Source organism: Aquarana catesbeiana, linkage group LG10, assembly GCF_042186555.1.
Source record: "Aquarana catesbeiana isolate 2022-GZ linkage group LG10, ASM4218655v1, whole genome shotgun sequence".
NCBI lineage: Eukaryota > Metazoa > Chordata > Amphibia > Anura > Ranidae > Aquarana > Aquarana catesbeiana.
The window spans coordinates 138,939,161-138,963,022 of record NC_133333.1 but is presented as its reverse complement, the minus strand read 5'-3'; the positions used below and the strand labels follow the sequence as shown (position 1 = coordinate 138,963,022).

General features: G+C 43.5%; 1 protein-coding gene across 3 annotated transcripts in view; it reads right to left on the bottom strand.

Moving 5' to 3' along the window:
- Window positions 1-23,862, bottom strand: part of LOC141110922 (sulfotransferase 2B1-like) — a 195,319-nt gene that overhangs the window by 102,423 nt on the left and 69,034 nt on the right. For 2 of the 3 annotated variants that reach the window (XM_073602721.1, XM_073602720.1), the window contains exons 2-6: window positions 23,145-23,286; window positions 20,608-20,816; window positions 14,385-14,511; window positions 10,696-10,790; window positions 8,172-8,352 (exon numbers count right to left, since the gene is read on the bottom strand). In XM_073602721.1, coding sequence (XP_073458822.1) covers window positions 8,172-8,352; window positions 10,696-10,790; window positions 14,385-14,511; window positions 20,608-20,816; window positions 23,145-23,280 — 748 coding nt within the window. In that variant the 5' untranslated portion in view covers window positions 23,281-23,286. Of the gene's footprint in view, window positions 1-8,171; window positions 8,353-10,695; window positions 10,791-14,384; window positions 14,512-20,607; window positions 20,817-23,144; window positions 23,287-23,377; window positions 23,664-23,862 lie in introns of those variants that run through there. The other variant, XM_073602722.1, reaches the window with a different exon arrangement.

Sequence of the window (23,862 nt, the reverse complement as noted above, 5' to 3'; positions counted from 1 at the left end):
ACGGTGGCGTATTGACTGCAGCAGTTACATCTATATGTGCATTGCCCCTTTGGGGTGAGTGGATTTGGTGAGTGGGGACCCTTGAGGGGAAGCACATAGTCACCAGTGGATACTGTGAGCACCTAAGTCACCAGTTGATTTCTGTCACATTTCTTTGAAGAAGATTCAATGTACACTATATGGACTAATATTTGCGCATTTTATGTGAACTTTGCCTCATACTTGCTATGGATGCATAGTGTGTTTGCACAGTGTGGTTTCACTTAATGTGCCATATACACATGGTGATATACCTATGACTATGGTTATAATTTAATGTTTTCACTACATTTCCTGTATTGGCACTAAGCCCTATATCTCAGCTGGTACTATTAGGGATACACAAGGTAATCACTATAAGGATATTGTATAGTGGATTTATTGGGATATATCTGTCACTTATTGTTTAGTTCACACTATATTCACAGATACAATTAATTTTATTTAATTTTGAAGTTATGGCGGTATAAGTGAGTGTGGGAGCATACATTGCACGGGATACAAATATCACACAGTGACGTACAACAGACACACTCATATCTGAATTACTGGGAATTTATTTGAGGTGGGACTATATACTTTTTAGTATAGGTGCGACAGACCCACTGGTGGTGTGGCACCCATCCCCCTCTCTTTCCTCTCTGCTCACACCCTGTTATCAATCATAAGGAGGTAGCGCCATTTACCCCAATTTATTGTTTCTTGCCAGCCAGTAATGATCCCTCTCCTTGATACCACGAATCATAGGGTCCTTTCACAGGCTTTGCAGAATCTGAGAGGTATGCAGCGTAAGTTTGCAGAGGCATTCAATTCTGAGTCCTCTGGGTCACTAAGGATCCCATTATCTGTAACTACCTCCTCCCAGCCACGTACAACTCCTTGTGTTTCTGGGGACTGAAAACCATCCCTTGAAGACTGCTGCTGAGTGTAATCTACATCCATGCTGACACAATCCTCCTTCTATTCTTCCTGTGTGTTTGGCCGGCCTGCAGGAATGCTATCTGGATAAAAGGGGCCTTGAGAGGAAAGGAAGTCCTCCTCTTCCTCCCGCTGTTTTGCCTCGAGTGCCCTGTCCATGATTCCACTAAGAGTGTGCTCCAGCAGGAAGACTAAAGGGACAGTGTCACTGATGCATGCATTGTCACTGCTCACCATCCTTGTGGCCTCCTCAAATGGTGACAGGACGGTGCATGCATCCTTGATCAGTAGCCACTGGCGTGGCGAAAAGAAGCCAAGCTCTCCTGACCCTGTCCTGGTGCCATACTCACACAGGTACTCTTTGTTGGCCCTCTGCTTTGTGTACAGCTGCTGCAGCATTGCCAACGTTGAGTTCCACCTGGTTGGCATGTCACAAATGAGGCGGTTGGTGGGCAGGTTGCATTACCTTTGAATGTCAGCCAGCCAATCACCGGAATTGTATGACCATCGGAAATGACCACAGACCTGTCTGGCCTGCCTCAGGAGGTCTTGTAAGCTTGGGTACCTGGTCAAGAACTGCTGCACCACCAAATTCAGAATGTGTGCCAAACAAGGAACATGAGTCAAGTGTCCCTGTCGGTGGAGAGAAGGTTGGTGCCATTGCACCATCGCATACAACCATTCCTGGCTGAAGCTGGCGTGACGTCAATCACCTCTGAGCCTGCCCCTGCAGAGCTGACAGAATCTCTGAAATAAACAAAAATGCAGCGCTCAATGGGACCAGTAGTAAAGAACAATTGCTGATGGTATAATCAATAAAGTTCATTTATTGGATGCATGCTGAGATTTGTAATTAAAAACAACTGTCAATGAAAAAATGAGATGATAAAATTATTAGACTTCATAAGCACAACTCATTATCATGGTTGAAGTAATCCGAAAATTAGTATATATGATACCACCATGACTTCCAGATGACAAGGGGTTAATGTCAGCAAGTGTGCTCCAAGCTCCGATCCTAATTTTCAGACCCAATGGCTCAATGTGCAGGGAGAAAAATAGAGGTGGAGAGACACAGCTCTCTAAGGTGCACTTAGTGGCTGTATTCCGGATATCAGACTCGCTGTTATCCAGGAGGTGTATTGTAGATCGCGCCTCTGAACGACCTCGGTCAAGCTGGCTGATCAGGCTGGCTGGAACCTGGCGTGCTGGAGGGCGCTCTGGATGGCGCACACTGAATCAGGAAGCCAGGAGGCAGGGTCAGGGCTGGAAACGAGGAGTACCAGGAAGCTAGGCGGATCGCAAGCTCAAAGTAGCCGTGGCGACCATGACTTACATGTTTCATGCTTCTGCACTTTATTACAGTCCAAAGTGGCTGCCCTTAAGCTGCCCCCCAGAGGACATCCTGCCTCGTTGGAGTTGTGCCTCCTCCTACTCACTTTTCTCCTCTCTTCTCTCATGCACCCAAGTACAGTCAGCAACCTCATAATCTTCCCCCACCCATCACTGGACCAAACTTGGCAGTATGCTGCAGTTGGGGGAACATGACTGCCAGTTTCTTGTCCTTCTGTGGCACCCCCTCTCTCTAGGCTCATGTTACCCCCCTCCATCAAAGAGTGAACCAACATTGGAGCCTTCAAAGCGCTGCGCATCCTCCAGCAGCATATAACCGACACTGTGGTCGAATAATTCTGGGGACTCCTCCATGCATGATGGTGGGGCTACGGAAGCAGTGTCTGTGGATAAGGAGACGGTGGAATAGGTCACTTTGGCAGCTGCGTTGGAAGGCAAACTACTCTGAGCCTGGGTAACAGAGGATGAGGAGAATGAGGACAGCTTCGTTATCCACTCCACCAACTCTTCTGCATGTTGTGGCTCAATAACACGGGCAGCAGCAGCAAAAAAGGCCAAGCGTGCCCGACGGCCACCTGCAGAGGATGCACCATGTCCACGACCCCCACTGTTGCCTGTAGACACAGAGGCTGCTTGCCCTCTTTTAGTGGCCTGTGAGCATCTGCCTCTACTTGGTGGCCTTCCGGACATGATGTATTTTTTGTTTTGCAACACCACACTACACTATATTAGATACTCTGTACACCGCCTGAAGTGCATTAGAAAGTATACACCACCAAATGCACTGTATATATAGGCTACACTGAATGCAGAGTATATATATATATATATATATATATATACACTAGACTGTATATATATATATATATATATATATATATATATATATTAATACACCGCCTGAAGTGTATTCTGTACACACTGTATTAGATACTGTGCACACCGCCTGCACTGTATTAGAAACTGTACAATGGCTGCACTGTATTGTATACTGTGTACACCACCAGAATTGTAGTAGAAACTGTACACACTGTATTAGATACTGTGTACACCGCCTGCAATGTACTAGAAACTGTACAACAGCTGCACCGTATTGTATACTGTATACACAACCAGAAGTGTAATAGAAACTGTACACACTGTATTAGATACTGTGTACACTGCCTGCACTGTATTAAAAACTGTACAACGGCTGCACTGTATTGTATTCTGTGCACACAACCAGAAGTGTAGTAGAAACTGTACACACTGTATTAGATACTGTGTACACTGCCTGCACTGTATTAAAAACTGTACAACGGCTGCACTGTATTGTATTCTGTGCACACAACCAGAAGTGTAGTAGAAACTGTACACACTGTATTAGATACTGTGTACACTGCCTGAAGTGTATTAGAAAGTATACACCATCGAATGCACTGTATATATAGGCTATACTGAATGCAGAGTATATATATATATGTCTATACTAGACTATATATATACAGGGGGTCCCCTAGTTACAAACATCCGACTTACAAACGACTCCTACTTACAAACGGAGGGAGACAACAGGAAGTGAGAGGAAATCTATCCCTAGGAAGGGAAATTCACTCCTGTAAGAGCTATTATGGGGAAAAGGTACCTCCACTGATGCTTTATCACCAAGGCTTATTTCCACAACAACCCAAAATTTTCAAAATCCAATTGTCATTGGGACAGAAAGTGAGGTGAAATCTTCTGAACAGGGGCACACACAGCAAAACAAATGTTACAGGGGTGTTAACCCTTCCCTATGCTATCCAAAAAGCTTAAAAATAGTTTTTTTGGCTGGAGCTACACTTAAAAAATGTACCTGTTCCGACTTACAAACAGATTCAACTTAAGAACAAACCTACAGTCCCTAACTTGTTTGTAACCCGGGGACCCCCTGTATATATATATTAATACACTGTCTGACGTGTATTGGAAACTGTACACACTGCATTAGGTACTGTGTACACCGCCTGCACTGTATTAGCAGCTGTACAAAGGCTACACTATATTATATACTGTGTACACCACCAGAAGCATAGTAGAAACTGTACACACTGTATTAGATACTGTGTACACCGCCTGCACTGTATTAGAAACTGTACAATGGATGCACTGTATTGTATACTGTGTACACCACCAGAAGTGTAGTAGAAACTGTACAATGGCTGCACTGTATTGTATACTGTGTACACCACCAGAAGTGTAGTAGAAACTGTACACACTACTGTATTAGATACTGTGTACACTGCTTGAAGTGTATTAGAAACAGTACACCACCGAATGCACTGTAGATACAGTATAGGCTACACTGAATGCAGAGTATATGTATATATATATATATTAGACGATATATATATATATATATATATATATATATATATAAATATATATATATATTATATTATTATTATTATTATACAGGATTTATATAGTGCCAACAGTTTACGTAGCGCTTTACAACATTAGGGCAGACAGTACAAGTACAATACAATTCAGTACAGGAGGAATCAGAGGGACCTGCTCATTAGAGCTTACAATCTAGGAGGGAGGGTCAAGTTATACAAAAGGGTAAAAGTTGTGGGGGATGAGCTAATGGAGAAAATAGTGCAGTTGTTAGATGGAGGCAGGATAGGCTTCTCTGAAGAGGAAAGTTTTCAGGGATCTCCTAAAAGTGGATCAATTTGGAGACAGTCTGACAGATTGGGGTAGGGAATTTCAGAGGATGGGCGAGGCTCGGGAGAAGTCCTGGATGCGAATATGGGAGGAGGTGATGAGAGAGCTAGAGAGCAGGAGGTCTTGGGAAGGAACGGAGAGGGTGATTAGGTTGGTATTTTGAGACTAGGCTAGTGATGTAGCTGGGGGCAGAGTTGTGGATGGCTTTGTAACTTATTGTTAGTATTTTGAATTTAATTTGTTGGGCGAGTGGCAGCCAATAGAGGGATTGGCAGAGAGGGGTAGCAGACACAGAGCGGCTTCTAAGGTGGATGAGTCTGGCAGCAGCATTCATGATGGACTGAAGGGGGGATAGTCTATTTAAAGGTAAGCCAATGAGGAGGGAGTTGCAGTAGTCGAGGCGAGAGATAACCAGGTAGTGAATCAGGAGCTTCGTGGTTTCATTGGTTAGAAAGGGACGTAGTTTAGAGATGTTGCGGAGGTTGAGGCGGCAAGCTTTGGAAAGTGATTGGATGTGGGGCCAAAGGGAGAGTTCAGAATCCAGGATAACACCTAGCACCCTGACATGTGGGGACGGGTGGATGGTTTTGCCATTGCTCTTGACAGACAAGTCAGGGGAAGAGGCACGTGGGGGAGGAAATATTATAAGCTCGGTTTTGGACAAGTTGAGTTTGAGGAAGTGGTGTGACATCCATACAGATATGTTGGTTAGTAAGTTAGTGATGCGTGAGCAGACTGATGGAGTGAGTTGAGGGGTGGAGAGATAGATTTGTGTGTCATCAGCGTAGAAATGATATTGAAAGCCGTGAGAGGCTATCAGCTGACCCAGGGAAGAGGTGTAGATTGAAAATAAAAGAGGTCCAAGAACAGAACCTTGGAGGGACCCCGACAGAGAAGGGAAGAGGAGTGGAGGAAGTAGAATTCTAAGTGACACTGAAGGTGCGTTGGGATAGAATATATATATATATATATATATATATATATATATATATATATATATATATATATTAATACACCACCTGCAGTGTATTAGAAACAGGAAACAGTACACGGAATGCACTGTAGTTATAGGCTACACTGGATACAGAGTATATATGTATACATATATACACATATACAGTATCTCACAAAAGTGAGTACACCCCTCACTTTTTTTTTAAATATTTTATTATATCTTTTCATGTGACAACACTGAAGAAATTACACTTGCTACAATGTAAAGTAGTGAGTGTACAGCTTGTATAACAGTGTAAATTTGCTGTCCCCCTCAAAATAACTCAACACACAGCCATTAATGTCTAAACCGCTGGCAACAAAAGTGAGCACACACCTAAGTGAAAATGTGCAAATTGGGCCCAATTAGCCATTTCCCCTCCCCGGTGTCCTGTGGTTCATCAGTGTTAAGGTCTCAGGTGTGAATGGGGAGCAGGTTTGTTAAATTTGGTGTTATCTTGTGAACACCCATGCTATCCGATTCCAGTGCGGACCAAAAAAAGGGTCCTACACCATTTTGGTGCAATGCAATGCGATTTTAGCTATACAGTGTGTATGGCTGAAATCGCATCGCACGGACATCGCATGTGATCTGCACAGAAATACGGTGCAAATCACATGCTATGGCTGGCATCGCACTAGTGTGAACCGGGCCTTAGTCCTAGTGACTGCTTTCAATTGAGCAGAAAGTGATGGGAACGCCAGAATTTTACAGTCACCCCCAGAACAGGAATACAAGAAAAACCTTTTGCTAGAGACAACCATTATGGTGACAACTGTCTAAGGGCTTGTTCACAACAGGTACGTTGATTCACACTGATCAATGCAGGCTCAACACATGGGCCTTGTACACACCATACATGTGCTTTGGGATGCATTGCTTAAAAATGCAGCATGTCAGCGTGCCACAATGAGCTGCATGCATTAATTGTTTTTTCGTTACCTTTAACCACTAAGCCACCGCCCACCGTCATATGACGGCGGGACGAGGCTTCTGTTGTTCTGGGAGGACGTCATATGACGTCCTCGCCCTCCCGAGCCACTAGGGGGGCACCCGCGACTGCCGGGTAACAGAGCAGGAGCGTGGATCTGTGCATGTAAACACAGATCCATGTCCTGTCAGAGAGGAGAGGAGACTGATGGCGTGTCCCTTGTACATAGGGACACCGATCAGTCACCTCCCCCAGTCAGTCCCCTCCCTCCACAGTTAGAATCACCTCCTTAGGTCATACATTAACCCCTCGAGCGCCCCCTAGTGTTAACCCCTTCCCTGCCAGTCACTTTTACACAGTAATCAATGCAATTTTATAGCATTGATCGCTGTATAAATGTGAATGGTCCCAAAAATGTGTCAAAAGTGTCCGATGTGTCCGCCGCAATATCGCAGTCACAATAAAAATCGCAGATCGCCGCCATTACTAGTAAAAAATAAATAAATAATAAAAATGCTATAAATCTATCCCCTATTTTTAGACGCTATAACTTTTGCGCAAACCAATCAATATACGCTTATCGCTATTTTTTTTTACCAAAAATATGTAGAAGAATACATAATGGCCTAAACTGAGGAAAAAATTTGTTAAAAAAAAAAAAAATTGGATATTTATTATAGCAAAAAAGTAAAAAATATTGTGTTTTTTCAAAATTGTCCCTCTTCTTTTGTTTATAGCGCAAAAAGTAAAAACCGCAGAGGTGATCAAATACCACCAAAAGAAAGCTCTATTTGTGGGGAAAGAATAATAAAAATTTAATTAGGGTGCAGTGTAACATGACCGCGCAATTGTCATTCAAAGTGCGACAGCGCTGAAAACTGAAAAATGGCTTGGGCAGGAAGGGGGTAAAAGTGCCCGGTATTGAGGTGGTTAAATAAAGTAAAAAATAAAACATGTAAGCATTGTGATGCATAACAATGCATTGCACCACCCCTACACAACACACACCAGCAGTTATACAGACCATAACGTGTGCTTGCTGGTGTGAACGAGCCCTAAGAGGTAAAGTCCCCTAATTTGAAGAGACTTTATCTCCTTTCCTTTTGTGTTTCCAGGACAGGAATTACTACACGGGATCTAATGAATCCCTATGGTCTACAAAACAAAACAATAAAACTATTTAGGCTTCAGGTTCTTTATACTTTCTTTGCAAGTAAGTGAATATCACTTGGAATTCTACCCACATACCTTTACGTAAAAAGGAGCCTTTTGTGTGATCTAAAATGTCAGATGTTAATTGAGTCCAGTTAGACATCTTGTTTTCCTTCATGCTGCTGAAAGATGAATGCTTTACAACGGAGTCAATCTGAGCATCATCCAACTGCTTTCCTAGGAACTTACAGAGCTTCACCACACTTCCACGAGGGTCCTAAAAATAAGGTTTCAGTGTAACTTCTATTTGCATCAATAGTATACAGTAATATTGTAATCAGTATAATGCAGAATGACAATGCTCATTCATTGTACTGTATCTATGAAGGAGTAGTGTTGTGACTCTGGGAAAGCAAGTGTGTTTAGATTACAGAACACCTTCTTCTCTGCTCATATCTATAACATGGTGAGAGGTAACCACAGCAAGGCTTCTAACACTGCTTGAGATAACCCCTTAGAGGGGACAGGACACAGGAAAGCTCTAATTCAGCTTTTCTCTTGGAAACATGGAGGAACCTTTGAAATAACTCTCCAGTCTCAGGGAACCCCTGCTAAAAATAACTATATCTAAAACCCATTAAACATTATTGTGAAGGTCAGTGGGAAGAATGCTCCTTACACTTGTGGTCATTGGGAAGAATTTTACCCCCTTACAGATAGCTAAAAAGATCAATGGTGTCAGTGGGAACTTATGTGAGAGGCAGATTGCTCAAAGAACTCCTAGCAAACTCAGGAGGAACCCTGGTTGGGAAACCCTGCTCTAGATTTTGGGCAGGAGCAACAGGTATTTTTAAACCTTTTGAACAGATATAATGAAACCTTGTCAAATGTATATTTAACCACTTCAGCCCCGGAAGGACTTACCCCCTTCCTGACCAGAGCATTTTTTGTGATTTGGCACTGCATCGCTTTAGCTGACAATTGCGCGGTCGTGCAACTTTGTACCCAAACAAAATTGACGTCCTTTTTTTCCCACAAATGAAAAAAAGGCAATATTTTTAACTTTTTGCTGTAATAAATATCCCCAAAAAATATATAGAAAAACAAATTTCTTCCACAGTTTAGGCCGATATGTATTCTTCTACATATTTTTGGTAAAAAAAAATCACAATAAGTGTATATTAATTGGTTTGAGCAAAAGTTATAGCGTCTACAAAATAGGGAATAGATTTATAGTATTTTTATTATTTTTTTTTTTACTAGTAATGGCGATCTGCGATTTTTATTGGGACTGCGACATTATGGCAGACAGATCAGACACTTTTGACACTATTTTGGGACCATTGACATTTATACAGCGATCAGAGCTACAAATAGCCATTGATTACTGTATAAATGACACTGGCAGGGAAGGGGTTAAACATTAGGGGGCAATCAAGGGGTTAAGTGTGCTCCCTAGGTGTGTTCTAACTCTAGGGGGGATGGGCTCACTACAACATGACAGAGATCACTGCTCCCGATGACAGGGAGCAGTAGATCCCTGTCATGTTGCTAGGCTGAACAGGGAAATGCCTTGGGACCCGCGGGCACGCTACCACGGCGCACCTGCTAGGTGGCAAATTCAAAGAGACGTACAGGTACGCCATTTTGCCTGCCCGTGCCATTCTGCCGCGTAAATCGGCTTGCGACAGTCGGCAAGTGGTTAAGGGATCAAAAAGGAGCAAATAGGAGTAGTTCATTATTAGGGGTTACAGTGGGTATAGAAAAGAATCACCCCCTTTAAAATAATCAAATTGTGTTGCTTTGCAGGCTGAAATTAAGACAGACACAGTTTTTGTTTTGTCTAGCTGTATTTACTCATTACATCTTATAATATCCAAGTGAAAGATTTAACACCAACATGTCATAAAAAAATAAAAAATATATAAAAAACATAATCACTGAGTTGGAAAAAGGATCATCTCCTTGTGTCAGTATTTTGTTAAATGGCATTTTGCTTTAATTACAGCCTTTAGTCTGTTGGGATATGTCTCTACTAACTTTGCACATCTAGACTTTGCAATAACTGCCCACTCTTTTTTGAAGAACTGCTCAAGTTCACTTAAATTTGATGGTGACCATTTGTGGACTGCAGTCTTCAAGGTATTCCACATACCCTGTTTCCCCGAAAATAAGACCTAGCGTGATTGTCGGTAATGGCTGCAATATAAGCCCTACCCCCCAAATAAGCCCTAGTTAAAGTCCTTGTAGGTCTTACTTTCAGGGTAGGGCTTATTTTTAGGGAAACAGGGTAGGGCTTATTTGGGCGGTAGGGCTTATATTGCAGCCATCACTGACAATCACGCTAGGTCTTATTTTCGGGGAAACAGGGTATTTTAAAAGGGGTTTAAGTCTGTAGCAAAATCAGAGGCACATTGCAAGTGAATGAAAAAGCATTTATGGAATTGAAGATGCTGCAAAAAATGTAATGTACTTGTTTGTTCTGTACTTTTAACTGCAATTTTGCAAGTTGGTGAAACTGTATCAGAAGTGCTTTTTCATATCATTCGTTTCATAGCTTATTTGTTTCAGTTCAGGAGGAATGAGTGTATGTTCAATCCATTTCCTTGCCTTTCCATACCTTTAAAAGCTCCTCATATGCAATAAAGAAGAATCTGCTGTCGTCCTTCATTTGCATCCAGCCTTTGACATGGTCAAACCAAGACCCAAAGAGAGCTGGAAAAATGAATAGAACGTATTAGTCAATAAAGTTACAACATGATAGCATATATAAATAATAATATGCACCTTTGTTAAATCAAGAAATGATAGTTGGATATACTGTAGAGTAGGCTTAAGTGGATGTAACTAATCTTTTTTTCTGGTTCCTTTTGATGTTGTCAAATCACTAAAGGGTGCTGTAGATGGATCGAAATTCAGCCGTTTCAGCAGGGACCAGACAAATTTTGATCCATGTGAGGTCATTGCAGTTTAACAAAAGTTGATCTATTAATTGGCTTCTATTAAATCACCCTGTTGGATAGAAGCCACTAGATCAGCAGCTGCTGCCATAGATGATGGCAGCCCTTTCTGTGTATTCTGATAGCAGGGGCATCTCCCCGCTGTAAGAATACAATAGCACAGCGGGGAGCATTCCCCCATCCACCTCAAATGTATGGATATGGGAATTGCAGTGGCATAGCGTGGGTTGTAAGCGCCCGGGGCAAGACATAAGTAGTTTGCCCCCCTAACCCATGGACTTTTAGCACTCCCCAAGTACCTTCCACTAGTACAGTATTAAGCCCCTTATGGTAAATTTTAGGATTATTCATACATACACTATATTGCCAAAAGTATTGGTATGCCTGCCTTTACACACACACACATGAACTTTAATGACATCCCAGTCTTAGTCCGTAGAGTTTAATATTGAGTAAGCCCTCCCTTTGCAGCTATAACAGCTTCAACTATTCTGGGAAGGCTGTCCACGAGGTTTAGGAGTGTGTCTATGGGAATGTTTGACCAATTATCCAGAAGCGCATTTGTGAGGTCAGGCACTGAAGTTGGGCAAGAAGACCTGGCTTACGCTCTAATTTATTCCAAAGGTGTTCTACTGGGTTGAGGTCAGGACTCTGTGCAGGCCAGTCAAGTTCCTCCACCCCAAACTCGCTCATCCATGTCTATATGGACCTTGCTTCATGCACTGGTGTGCAGTCATGCTGGAACAGGAAGGGGCCATCCCCAAACTGTTCCCAACAAAGTTGGGAGCATAAAATTGTCCAAAATGTCTTGGTATGCTGACGCCTTAAGAGTTCTCTTCACTGGAACTAAGGGGCCAAGCCCAACCCCTGAAAGAGAACTCCACACCATAATCCCCGTACACCAAATGATTTGGACCAGTGCACAAAGCAAGGTCCATAAAGACATGGATGAGCGAGTTTGGAGTGGAGGAACTTTTTTTTTCATAGGTGTAGCGCGCACCTACTTTTAGGTAGGTGACCTTTCTTGTTAGCTTTCTATATTAGGTAAATTTAGACAGGCTGATGCTATTTGCAGCAGGCCTGTATTGTTTGATTTCTCTATTTGAGTGACAGGTATTTATGTGTTGGTCTCAGCCAATCATTAATGTGTTTGGTAATCCCGGGACTCTCATATAAAAAGGGGGGTCACGTGTTGCCCGGGAGTCGGAGTCTGAGCCTAAGTCTGGGGCAGAGTCCAGTCCAGCTCTGAGGAGCGGGAGAGCCAGCCTGGCTCAAAGAGGGGGAGTTGGAGGGTTTTCCCTCCGGGGAGCCAACGGAGCTTCGCCCTAGCGAGAAGGGTGGAGATCCGGTCCTCATGGAGGAACAGATGACATCTTGCCGCGCGTAGTCGTGGATGTCGTAGGCCACCCTGCGGGGAGGGGAACGGGCCACAAAGAGATAAAGGGAACTGAGAAACATTGCGGATGAAGTAGCAACACAGCGGAAGGAAACTGGGCAATTGATCGTTTATGAGTGGCACATGGGCTATCGATCACATGAGTGAAAGCCCAAGGGAAAGGTACTGCCAGAGACTGAGGGTTGTTGGTGCACATGTCAATGAGATGGGCAGTGATGGCCTATGACTTTGAGTTCAGCATTGCCCCGGGATTCCAATCAGTCAAGCGGGAGGAGTTATTCAGATTTGCTCTCCTTTAGCTAAACCTGGAAGTACCATGTCGGTGGGAAGTAGTGGTAAAAGGGTAGCGGTGAAGCTGCAAGCACACATGTAGAGATATGGATCGTTCTTTAAAAGTTATCCTGATGAAGAGGTTATTCAGAGTGACTCTTTATCAACTCATTCTCTATTAAATCTACTACCATCGTCCCTGATTGAAGAAATTATTGAGAAATGATTTCTTGATTGTCGGCAATTATGCACAGTTTCTCTTGTATGACTCATGGAAAAAGTGACAATGTAACAGAAGAGCATCTCAAAGAAAATCCTTCTCCCATCCCAGTTTATGTTGATGAATAAAGTATTGAGAAAAAGCATTAAGGACTGTGACTTTTAAATCTATGGGCTGCGAGGGTTGAGCAGTAAACGTGAATTACAGATATAACAATATTCAGCAGCTCCTTTGGGGGTAAACGCTACATAGGGTTTACAACCGGGGTTCCACTCAAATTTTTAACTTAATCTTACCCCCTTCAGTTAATTGCATAGATGTTCAAATGCCGCACAAATTTTTTTTTTATCGCTGTAATTACCTTTATATTGTACTTAATTGTGGCACTTCCTGTCTCTCCTCCCATGGGAGTAGGCGTGTTTATTGCCTTTCCCCGGCGCCGCAATGTCTCCTGGGAGCTTAGTGTCAGGCTTCCCAAGATTCAGTGCGGGAACAATGATCAAGCTGTGAATGAACAGCATTCACCGCATACAAGCAAGATGGAAACAGCCAGCATCACATTTTTAAAGTTATTCTTCAGTAGGAAAACAGACAGAGGCGGAAATATTACACCCAAACTGTGAGTATTATTTTGGGATTAGCAAAGTGTCTCAATGACCTAAAAAAAAAAAAAAAAAGATTGGTCGCCGGACTCCCACTTTAACTAACAGACTTTTGAACTAGTTACAGCAACAGGTTTTTATTCCTTTTGGCATAAAGATTTTACACAAATTAATAAAAGCTGACCGTTGTAAGAATCCCTGTCTGTGTTATATAGTTTGTCTCATCCTTCTAACTGCTGCTTTTGCTGGATATCTTGGTCCATTAAAGGAAGTTGAAAAATAGTAGCCTTACTGGCCAGATTAACAGGTAAAGATAAAGCTTTTGTTTTTGGGTTCAATACTTCTTTAATGATAGGTCTGTTTTAGGATTCAATAAATCTGCACTTAGATGAGCACCTTCTGACATTATCATGTAAAAGATTCAGAGTATGTGGCCACCTAATCTGTCAAAGCACCCACTCCTGCCTGCTCTATGGGCAACCCAGTCACACTGGCAACACTGGTGCCATCCACCTGGAGATCTCTCCCTTCTTCAAGTTCGCCCCCCAACCACTCACACCCCACCTCCCTCTGTACATTAGCATCCATTACAAACCTGAATTTCTGCAATGTGACACATTAGTATAAAAACCAAGCTCGGGTTAGGATGAAATCTGGTATTGCAGTACCATATACAGGGTGAAGTAAGAGTCAGCTCATTCACATAATTACACAAGCTTAGCTGACACACAATCACACAATATATAAAGGAATATGTTAGTGGTTTAAATGTTTTTTTTCCTGCACCTGTCTTTTACTTCAAATTTTTGTAAATTCTTTGTATTGTGTTGTATTGTGTATTCTTTCGCGTCATAAACTCACCATTCCCTTTCACAAAGTCCTCTATCAGTTGTTGAAAATTCTCAGATTCCTTGAAAATGTAAAGAATCTTGGTGAAGTGGAATAAAGAAACAATTATGTCCTTTGGATTCCGCATTGTATATATAATCTGAAAAGAACCAAAAGAATTCCAGATATTTTAGCAATCAAAGGTGCTCTGTTTTCATGTGCCTGTGTTACAAAGCTGGCTTTTAAGGCAGATATTAAAACATAAAAATAAAGGGGAACTAAACTTACTTACTATTATCTGCCCCCTCTTACAGAAAAGCTAAAAAATTGTATTATATGAAACTTGACACATATATGCGCACATGCACCAGGACGTCTGTGAATGTGCACAAATGCTGCCAGCTTGCCAGTCAGCGTTACTGCCTGGCAGCGTTAGTGTGCATGCGCATAAATCTGTCAAGCATGTGTCCCTAACACCGCACAATTGCAGCTTAGTAACGCATATGCACACGTGTTTGAATTTAATCCCCTTCCCGCCGACCTCCTCCCGGCCCTTTAAGACTGCTAAAAGCCAGGAGGGGGGCATTCAGGTAATGTGACCGCTGTGATGAGTGTCACTATGGTCACATGATCAGAAAGCTCCCGGTCACAAGTATGCATCAGGAGCCTGCTGATCCCAGCCAGCTAGACACTCTCAGCATGGTAAGTTGTTTGCACAGGGCCGCATATATGCAAGCGCTCGGCGTAAAGGCCCACCCGCCAAGAGCTAAACTGCTGAATGAATGGCCGACCCCCCTCCTCCACACCACCATCTTTAATCCCTTGGCACCAACCATATATGCTTACTGTTGGTGCCAAGGGATTAAAGGAAGACCAAGATTTCGAGAGGCATAATGAATTCCTGAAAAAATAAATAGAAAGAATTCAGAAGAACCTAAGAATTACAAAACAAGAAAAATTCAAACAAAATATATTAGACTGGGAAAAGGGTGACATGTTTAATTCCCTTGCTGAGAGAAGCCGAAGTAGATCTAGACGTTTTAGGTTGAGAACACGTACCGTATATACTCGAGTATAAGTCGAATTTTTCAGCACATTTATTTGTGCTGAAAGTGCCCCCCTCGACTTATACTCGAGTCAAGCACTTTTCTGCAGCAAAAAATTTCATTTTCCGAACCGAATATGGGTCCCCGTATCTCAGGGCCACTTGGAGCTAGGAACCCCAAATTTGGTGTGCAAACCCAGTGGAACTGGTACCATAACATACCCAAAGCTGGGGTTCCTAGCACCAAGTGGCCCCGAGATACGGGGCCCCAAAATCGGTTCGGAAAATGTCATTCTCTGCTGCAGAAAAGTGCTTGACATTTTCTGAACCGATTTTTGGGGCCCTGTATCTCGGGGCCACTTAGTGCTAGACACCAAATTTGGGGTTCCTAGCACTAAGTGGCCCCGAGATACAGGGCCCCAAACTCGGTCAACTGTGTCCATCTGCAGCAATGTCATTTCGGGACCCTTTGGGTTCAGAGACCCCAAATTTTGGCTGCAGCTAGGGGGCATCTAGGAACCCTTAACTACCGAGTTTGAAGTTGGGGGGACCTATGGCTGCAAATGGGCACAGTGAGGCATGCAAATGGGCACAGTGAGGCATGCAAATGGGCACAGTGAGGCTGCAAATGGGCATTGTTGACCCTCTTTTCCACTTACAGTAGCTGTGCATTTCTCACCCTCGTCTTATACTCAGGTCAATAAGTTTTTCCCATTTTTTGGTGGTAAATTAGGGTCTCGACTTATACTCGGATCGACTTATACTCGTGTATATACGGTACTCCCTTTAAACAGACACAGTCGTTGTCAGACAGTGAAAATGATAATGCAGAAAAATTGGTTACTTTATTAGAAGGAGTAGAGATAAAAGAGACCAGCCCGAACCCATAAACTATAATGACCAAAAAACACAAGGGAAAAGAAGGAGGACACGATTTAATGGACGAAAAAGGAAAAGGAATAGAGGTAAATGGAAATTAGAGAATTACTCGACAAAGAAATCAGAGGAAATATTAGATAATGAAACTAAGGAGCCTGTAATACATAATATGAAGGTGGTAAACTTGTCTGATTTTCAGTTGAATGAGCATCGCATCCAGTTATTACAAAGAGGGCTATCCTTCTCCCCAACATCTTCAATAAATGAATTTGAAGTCTTTAAAGACCTAAATATGTTTTTGCAAAACGTTTTCATTTTGGCATGAAAGGAGGGACTCTACTTTGGGCCCCAATCTGGAGAAAACATTGGATGAGGGGGACAAAAAAGCCCTGAATAATCTAATATCCCTTCTGGATGAGAACATAGATAGCGAAACGGATGAAGAAGATATTGAACCGGTTAGACAACCTTCTAATATTCGTATCCGGTCTACTAAAATGCCATCTCTCTCTAAGCATAAATGGCTGAGCCTCTTCCTTGACTTAGATCTGGAAAAGGTCAATTGGAACTGACGTTGTATTGATAATTTGTCAATAGAGGAACGTAAAGCCCTTAAAGAATTAGACAAGGCCCCAAACCTAGTAATAAAGAAGATCGATAAGGGTGGTAATGTGGTTCTCCTGAGTGATACTACCACCTATAGAAGTCTCATGGGATACCCATTTCCCGCACTTGTGGATGCATTAAATTCTAAATTAAACCTAGGGTTAGAAACAGGATTGATCTCTAAATAAGAAGCTGAGTACCTGCTAGTAGGGGATTATAATAGTCTAACTTTTTATATTATCCCTAAACTACACAAATCTTTACAAAAGCCCCCCGAAAGATTGATTGTGTATGCGATTAAGGGTCTGCTTGAAAAAATAGGGAAATATGTGGATTCACTAATTAAGGAAATGCTTAACCATCTTCCCTCCTTTGTTAAAGATACCAGTTGAATAGGGATGAGCTTCCAGACCTCTACATGCTTTGTAAGTAGGAAAACCTGCAAAACCGGCAGTTTATCAAATACTTGTTCTTCCCACTGTGTGTTCTAAATTTACTTACTAGAAGAGGTGATTTTGATACCATCCTTCAACAGAAGGAAAAAATGTGAATTTATAGACCCGGAACTTTAATTCCCAATGGCCTCAACAATGAATGTAGTTTATAACCCTTCCTGGAGGACCTTCAACTGGTACTCAATAGTTGGATAATTACTTGCCAGATGCCCCCAGTAGAGCATCTCTTTAAGATGGGCTTGCCCCTTTTTGTTCATTTATCCCCTATTGTTTTGGCTATTTATGTAAGTTCTGTGTCCACTCCCTCCTGTCAGGAAAAGCCCTCTTGCAAATATCCCAGCAAACTGAAGTTCAAAGGAATGCCTGTGCATAGAAGCGCCACCCGGTGATCGCGTGCGCGCAATAGCGGCAATAGCGCGCACGGGCGCACGCGTATGGGCAATAGCGCCAATAGCGGCGCGCGGGTGCGCGCGCCCCCTGTAACAACACTTGGCGCCAAGATAGGCTTTTTAAAGGGGACTGTTCAACTGCTGCCTTGCTGTCCGGTCTACAGCGTTCCTGAAGACCCCTACTGCCCTGTTACTTTGTACCCTGCATTTGCTGCCTGATACCTGTTGGACTGTTCCTGACTACTCAGTTTGCTGCCTGCCCTGATCTCAGCTTTTGGACTTTGACTACTCTGTTTACTGCCTGCCCTGATCTCAGCTTTTGGACTTGACTACTCTCCTGGATTTACCTTCTGTACCTGATCTGCCTGCCTGTGTTTGACCCGGCTTGCCTGTACCCTGCTGTCTACATCCTGCTGCTGGACTACAAGACACCTCCCTGCTGTCTACATCCTGCTGCTGGACTACAAGACACCTCCCTGCTGTCCACATCCTGCTGCTGGACTACAAGACACCTCCCTGCTGTCTACATCCTGCTACTGGACTACAAGACACCTCCCTGCTGTCTACATCCTGCTACTGGACTACAAGACAACTCCCTGCTGTCTACATCCTGCTGCCGGGCTACAAGACACCTCCCTGCTGTCTTCATCCTGCTGCCAGACTACAGGACACCTCCCAGCTGACTACCTGATTCAGCTCTCTGCTCCAGCCTTCCAGTCAGGCACTTGTGCCCCTTCGCACTCTCGAGCCCCTGTCATCACTACCAGGGGTTCCCGAGTCGGAGGTATACGAGAGACCGTTCCCTGCATTCCGGGCTTTACTTACCAGGTACGTGACACCTCATTTTTGCTGTAAATTACAAGAATTGTCCGTAGTTAGAATCACCAATATATTTGATCTGTAAGCACTTTTAGCTATAATAGCGTGATGCATAGTTGCCAACATTGAAAAAAAAATATGTGGGACACTTTTTTGGCTGTAGGCGGAGCCGTACAAAAATTAGGGGGCGGGGCATTCGTTTGTAGGCGTGGCTTAGCAAAAAATACATAAGTGCGGCGCGTGAAGCGAGCCGCAGCGAAAAGTGGGCGTGGTTTATGTGAAACGTGGGCATGGCTTACGTGAACGTGGACGTGGCTTAAATGGGCGTGGCTCAAGAGGGTGTGGTTAGAGTCTGAGATGAATGAGGGATGGAGAGGGAAAGGGGGAGAAGGAAAGGGGGAGAGGGAAATGACGGGACAGCAGCCCCAGATCCTACACAATAGAAATATGTGTATTCTAGAAAGTTTAACAATCAGCAGATAAAGATACTCCAAACACCTGGTGTTAACGCTTAAATCATCCCGGCACCATGGTTGTTATGGTGTCAGGATGATTGAAGCGCATTATTTCTATTATTACATTGTAATATAAAAATTAAATCATTCAACTCACCATAATGCCGAATCAGTGGGATCCCTGAGCGTGTCACTAGCCACGTCGCCTGCCACCAGCAGAGTCTGTCCTTGCATCAGGTGCCCCCGGCAGAGTCTGTCCTTGCATCAGGTGCCACCAGCAGAGTCTGTCCTTGCATCAGGTGCCCCCGCCAGAGTCTGTCCTTGCATCAGGTGCCCTGGGGGTGCCCTGGGGTCTATACAGACCAGTCTGTATAGACCCCCTCTGTGCAGACCCCCTCCATCAGTGCAGATCCCCTTCATCAGTGCAGACCCCCCTCAGTGCAGCCCCCCTATTATTGCAGCCCCCCTTCTATTAGTGCAGCCCCCCTCAGTGCAGCTCCCCTCTATTAGTGCAGCCCCCCCTCAGTGCAGCCCCCCTCTATTAGTGCAGACCCCCTCTATTCTTGCAGACCCCCCCTCAGTGCAGCCCCCCCTCAGTTAGTGCAGCCCCCCCTCAGTGCAGCCCCCCTCAGTTAGTGCAGCCCCCCCCTCAGTTAGTGCAGCCCCCCCTTAGTTAGTGCAGCCCCCCTTGTTAGTGCAGCACCCCCTCAATGCAGCCCGGCCCCCGCTCAGTGCAGGAGCAGCCGGTGTTCTGCCGAGAAAGTTCCACTCGGCAATGGAGGACCCCTTGTACTGCGCAGGCGCAGCGCTTGCGCAGTACGGGGCTGGGAGCTTTCAGCAAGACACGGCGACGACGCCGTGTCTTCTGCTCGCTTCAGTGGAGAGGGGAGGGGCCGTGCAGCTAAAGAAGGCGCTTCATTGGCTGCACGGATCGAGCCCCCTTCCCCTCTCCACTGAACACTAGAGGAAGAGAGAGCGGCGGCGCCGGCCGCCATTTTGCTGGAGCCCGCTGCTCCAAAAAAAAAAAAAAAAAAACAACATTCCCGATTTTCCTTATGGAAAATCCCGATTCTGGACACTCTCCAATCGGGACGAGGGTCCCAAAATCGGGATTGTCCCGGGAAAATCGGTACCGTTGGCAACTATGCGTGATGAATATGGAGGAGAAGTGTTAATGCATGGCATCTTGTGGTGAAAATGCATTTCTACATTGAGTAAATGGTATTAAAAGATGATGCAGGTAAACCCCTGCTCGCTCTGAGGAAGCTAGTGGTGACTGGCTAACGACTGTACCAGATATTGTTTTTGTTTATTCCATGGTGGTATGGTTGACACAGCCAAGACAGCAAACCTTGCATTGTCTGTTGTCTGAAATTCATTACTGCGTGTGTTGATCCAGGGAATCCTTTTTATTCTTTCATGTTATTTTTGTCATAAAAACCCTGCCTGTCAGCAGTTTTGTCAAAAGTGAGTTTAATACCACATACCCAGTTTGGATATAGGTACCTTTTAAAGGTAAGTAAATGCTAGCTTTAACTTTTGTACAGTTCCTAAGGCAGTAATTTAGATTTCAAAGCATATATAATAGTCAGGTTGTCTCATACCCACCTTTGCTTTGGATTTGAAAAACGATTTTGCAAATAAGTGGTGGGGGAGGTGGGAGGATATAATTCTTGGCTGGGTAAGTTTTTCTTCTTGTTCTTGAAATTCAACAGTCTCTTGCCATGGTGCTCTTTCAAAGCTTGGTATACTCTGACATATTGTTGCATCCCCATTGTGTTTGATTAAACTCAAGATCTCTATCATCCAATTTGTACCTGTAAACAATCCAAACACAATCTATATGGATAACAAAAAAAAGCCTGTGGGGGTGATTTACTAAAACTGGACTGTGCAAAATATGATGCAGCTCTACATAGAAACCAATCAGCTTCCAGATTATATTGTCAAAGCTGAACTGAACAAGCTGAAGTTAGAAGCTGATTGGCTATCATGCACAGCTGCACCAAATTCTGAGAATTCCAGTTTTATTAAATCTTCTGCATTGTGTTATATAGTGAATCTTGGAGGATTGCATCCACACTCCCACAGATTTAAAAGGATTTCAGCTAAGTTAGAGTTACCTAAGATCAGTTTACAAATAATGATGCACAGTGACCAACAGTGATTGTATGTAAGCGGAGTCTTATTTTAATTAGGGGTGGGCCATTCATTTTTAGGCGTGGCTTGGCTGAGAGAAAGAATGCGGCGCACATAGCATTAAGATAAAAAGCCTTCTGTGGGCAGCAGCCTCTCCAACACCCCCTAATAACTACCTGAGCCCCATCTCTGTCCAGCGATTTCCACGAGTCCCTCGGCCGTCCGAGACTCTCCCTCCTGATTGACTGAGATACAGCAGCAGTGTCATTGGCTCCTGCGGCTGTCAATCAAAGTCAGTTAGCCAAGCAGGAGAGGGGGGGCAAACGGGGGGATCCAAGTTCACCAGCAGTCCCTACGGGGGTGTGCTACATATACATTCTCTGCTTTATAAATATTGTATGGAAAAACAATAATCCCACTTTTTATGGAAAAAGTGACAGTGGAACATGTGCCGCCTCTGCAGGACATAGAAAGTGCATTTGTGTATTCAGCCTGTGTTGTTTTCAGGTTAAGTGTCGGTTCACATTGGGGTGACTTGTCAGTCCATTAAGTGCAATGGAACTGTTCTAATCTTAGAAAAAGGTTCCTGCGCTACTTGGGAGTGACTATGGAGCGTCTTGCATTGACTTCTATTAAAGAAGACGTTTGCAAGCCATGCCGAAGTTGCGCTGTGTGGGGTGGCTTCAGAGTCGGGCAGCTTTGAAGCCGCCCCAGGGTAAACCAAGTCTAATTGTTTTCATTATGTTGCCACCTTGTAAACATTTTTTGTTTTTTATGTTATTTTCTGTATTTCCTTTTCCTGAGTGTGGGCTTGTGTATTGCATCCTTCCTCCTACAAGAAACACACTGGGGCTAGGAAAGGCCAATACTCCTTTTTGATCACCTAAACGACTACTACATCAATCTACAGCATTTTATTGTAATGCCACAGCTTTCTGCATGCAATAAAGTCATTCATGGATTTTGCGTGTTTGCCTGTCAGTTCAGTTATTTGACGAAGACTTTCTGCAGTCAGTGTCTCTACTATATACAGACCAATCATAGAGGTCTTAGAAAGGGATAGTCACTAATACAACAATTGGAATCAGAATAGAACTGCTTTCTCTAGTCTGCAGTAACAAAATCATTCTGTAGTGAAACTCCAAGAGTCTTGATGATGACATGTAGTGGCAATTCAGTGTAACTATTTATATATTTGTTAATGGTATAATCTAGCTTCCCTGTATGTAGGGGAAGCTGGACAAGAAGTTTTCTTCTTTTTTTTTTTCTATGAGAAATCATACTTACCTAGGTGGATGCAGCATTGGTCTGAGGCTGTATCTGTCCCACACTGGCTCTAAGACTCAGAACTGAGCAATCAAAACTGCTAATTGCTCAGTTCTCACTGCTCTATGTACAGAGAGCTGGTGACTGTCAATCATCGGCTCTCTGCTCTGCCCCCCTGCGCTCACTGGAGCTCTGGGATGTGGAGGGGGTGGGAATGGCTGGCTCAGGCTCTCAGTGGCTCACTGAGAGGCTGAGCCAGGTGCTGGCCAGGCTGGGAAAAGATCACGACCATATGGCTCTGTAACGTCAGCGGACAACAGGTTTCAGCCCACTGTCTGCTGAAAACGGGCCACAGGAGTGCAGAATGAACTGCACTCCAGTGATGCACAGGAGAGCTTTGGCTGTACTTCTTTTTAATTTAGTCCTTAGACAGACCCACCCCTTCTTCATGCTCACTCAGTAAGCTGCCAACTATCTTAGCAGGCAAAAGACTGAGAAGATCATTGTCTCTTTACACTTCAAGTGACTGGTCCAATGTACTGCATTTTAAGAAGTATAGCTATGTTGGATTAAACTGCCATGTTTTTTTTGGAGAGTTGAGCTGCCTTTGGCGGGGACGTATTCGGTAGGTGATCATACTGGCAGTATAGGCCGAACCATATAGTAGATATGTCAATGGCTAAAGCACTCAAAACAACAGTTCCTGTAGACTTGTAACTAATAGATTTGCTATTATTTACCTGATTTGGGGTAGGTAACATTGAAAATATCATCATCCAAGACTTTAAATTCATTTTCCACATAATTGATACTCTTTTCTGAATGAACTGTATGGGCAAGTCTGACTCCTTTGTACTCAAAATGATCAAATGACATGTTTATCTGTAATGAGATGAAAATACAAATGTTATAAATGAACAAAACCAATGACACAATCTAGAGCTAACTGCTCAGAAATGATTACACTACCTACATAGAGATTAGAGATAACTACTGCTCCCAAAGGTCTCAAAAAGTCAAATCAACTCTCATTTGGTCAGAGTTCATTGGTCAAACAGGGTAAGTGTATGTCTAAGCAAAAACACTCAGTACAACTCTTCAATACAATCACATTTCCTTATCTTTTGTCTCCTAAAAATGCTGCATGAACATCAGACGTGCTTGTTGCTCACAGATATTTTCCTTCATTATATCTGTGGCCCTTTTTCTACAAAGATATGCCACAGCAACGTCACCCAGTGTAAAAGCGGAATAAAGTGACCCTGCCACATCAGTGTTAATTTTGCAAAGAAAAAACACACCTGTAAAAGTCAGGGAAAAATATACGAATAGAGCTCTGTAACAATATAAACAACTCTGTGCCAAGGAACACATTGTCCTATTCAGTGAAGCAGAGCAAAGAGCAAAGTCAATGCAGAAATCAATAAGTGATTAGTCAACGTTATGGGGAAGTCAAGG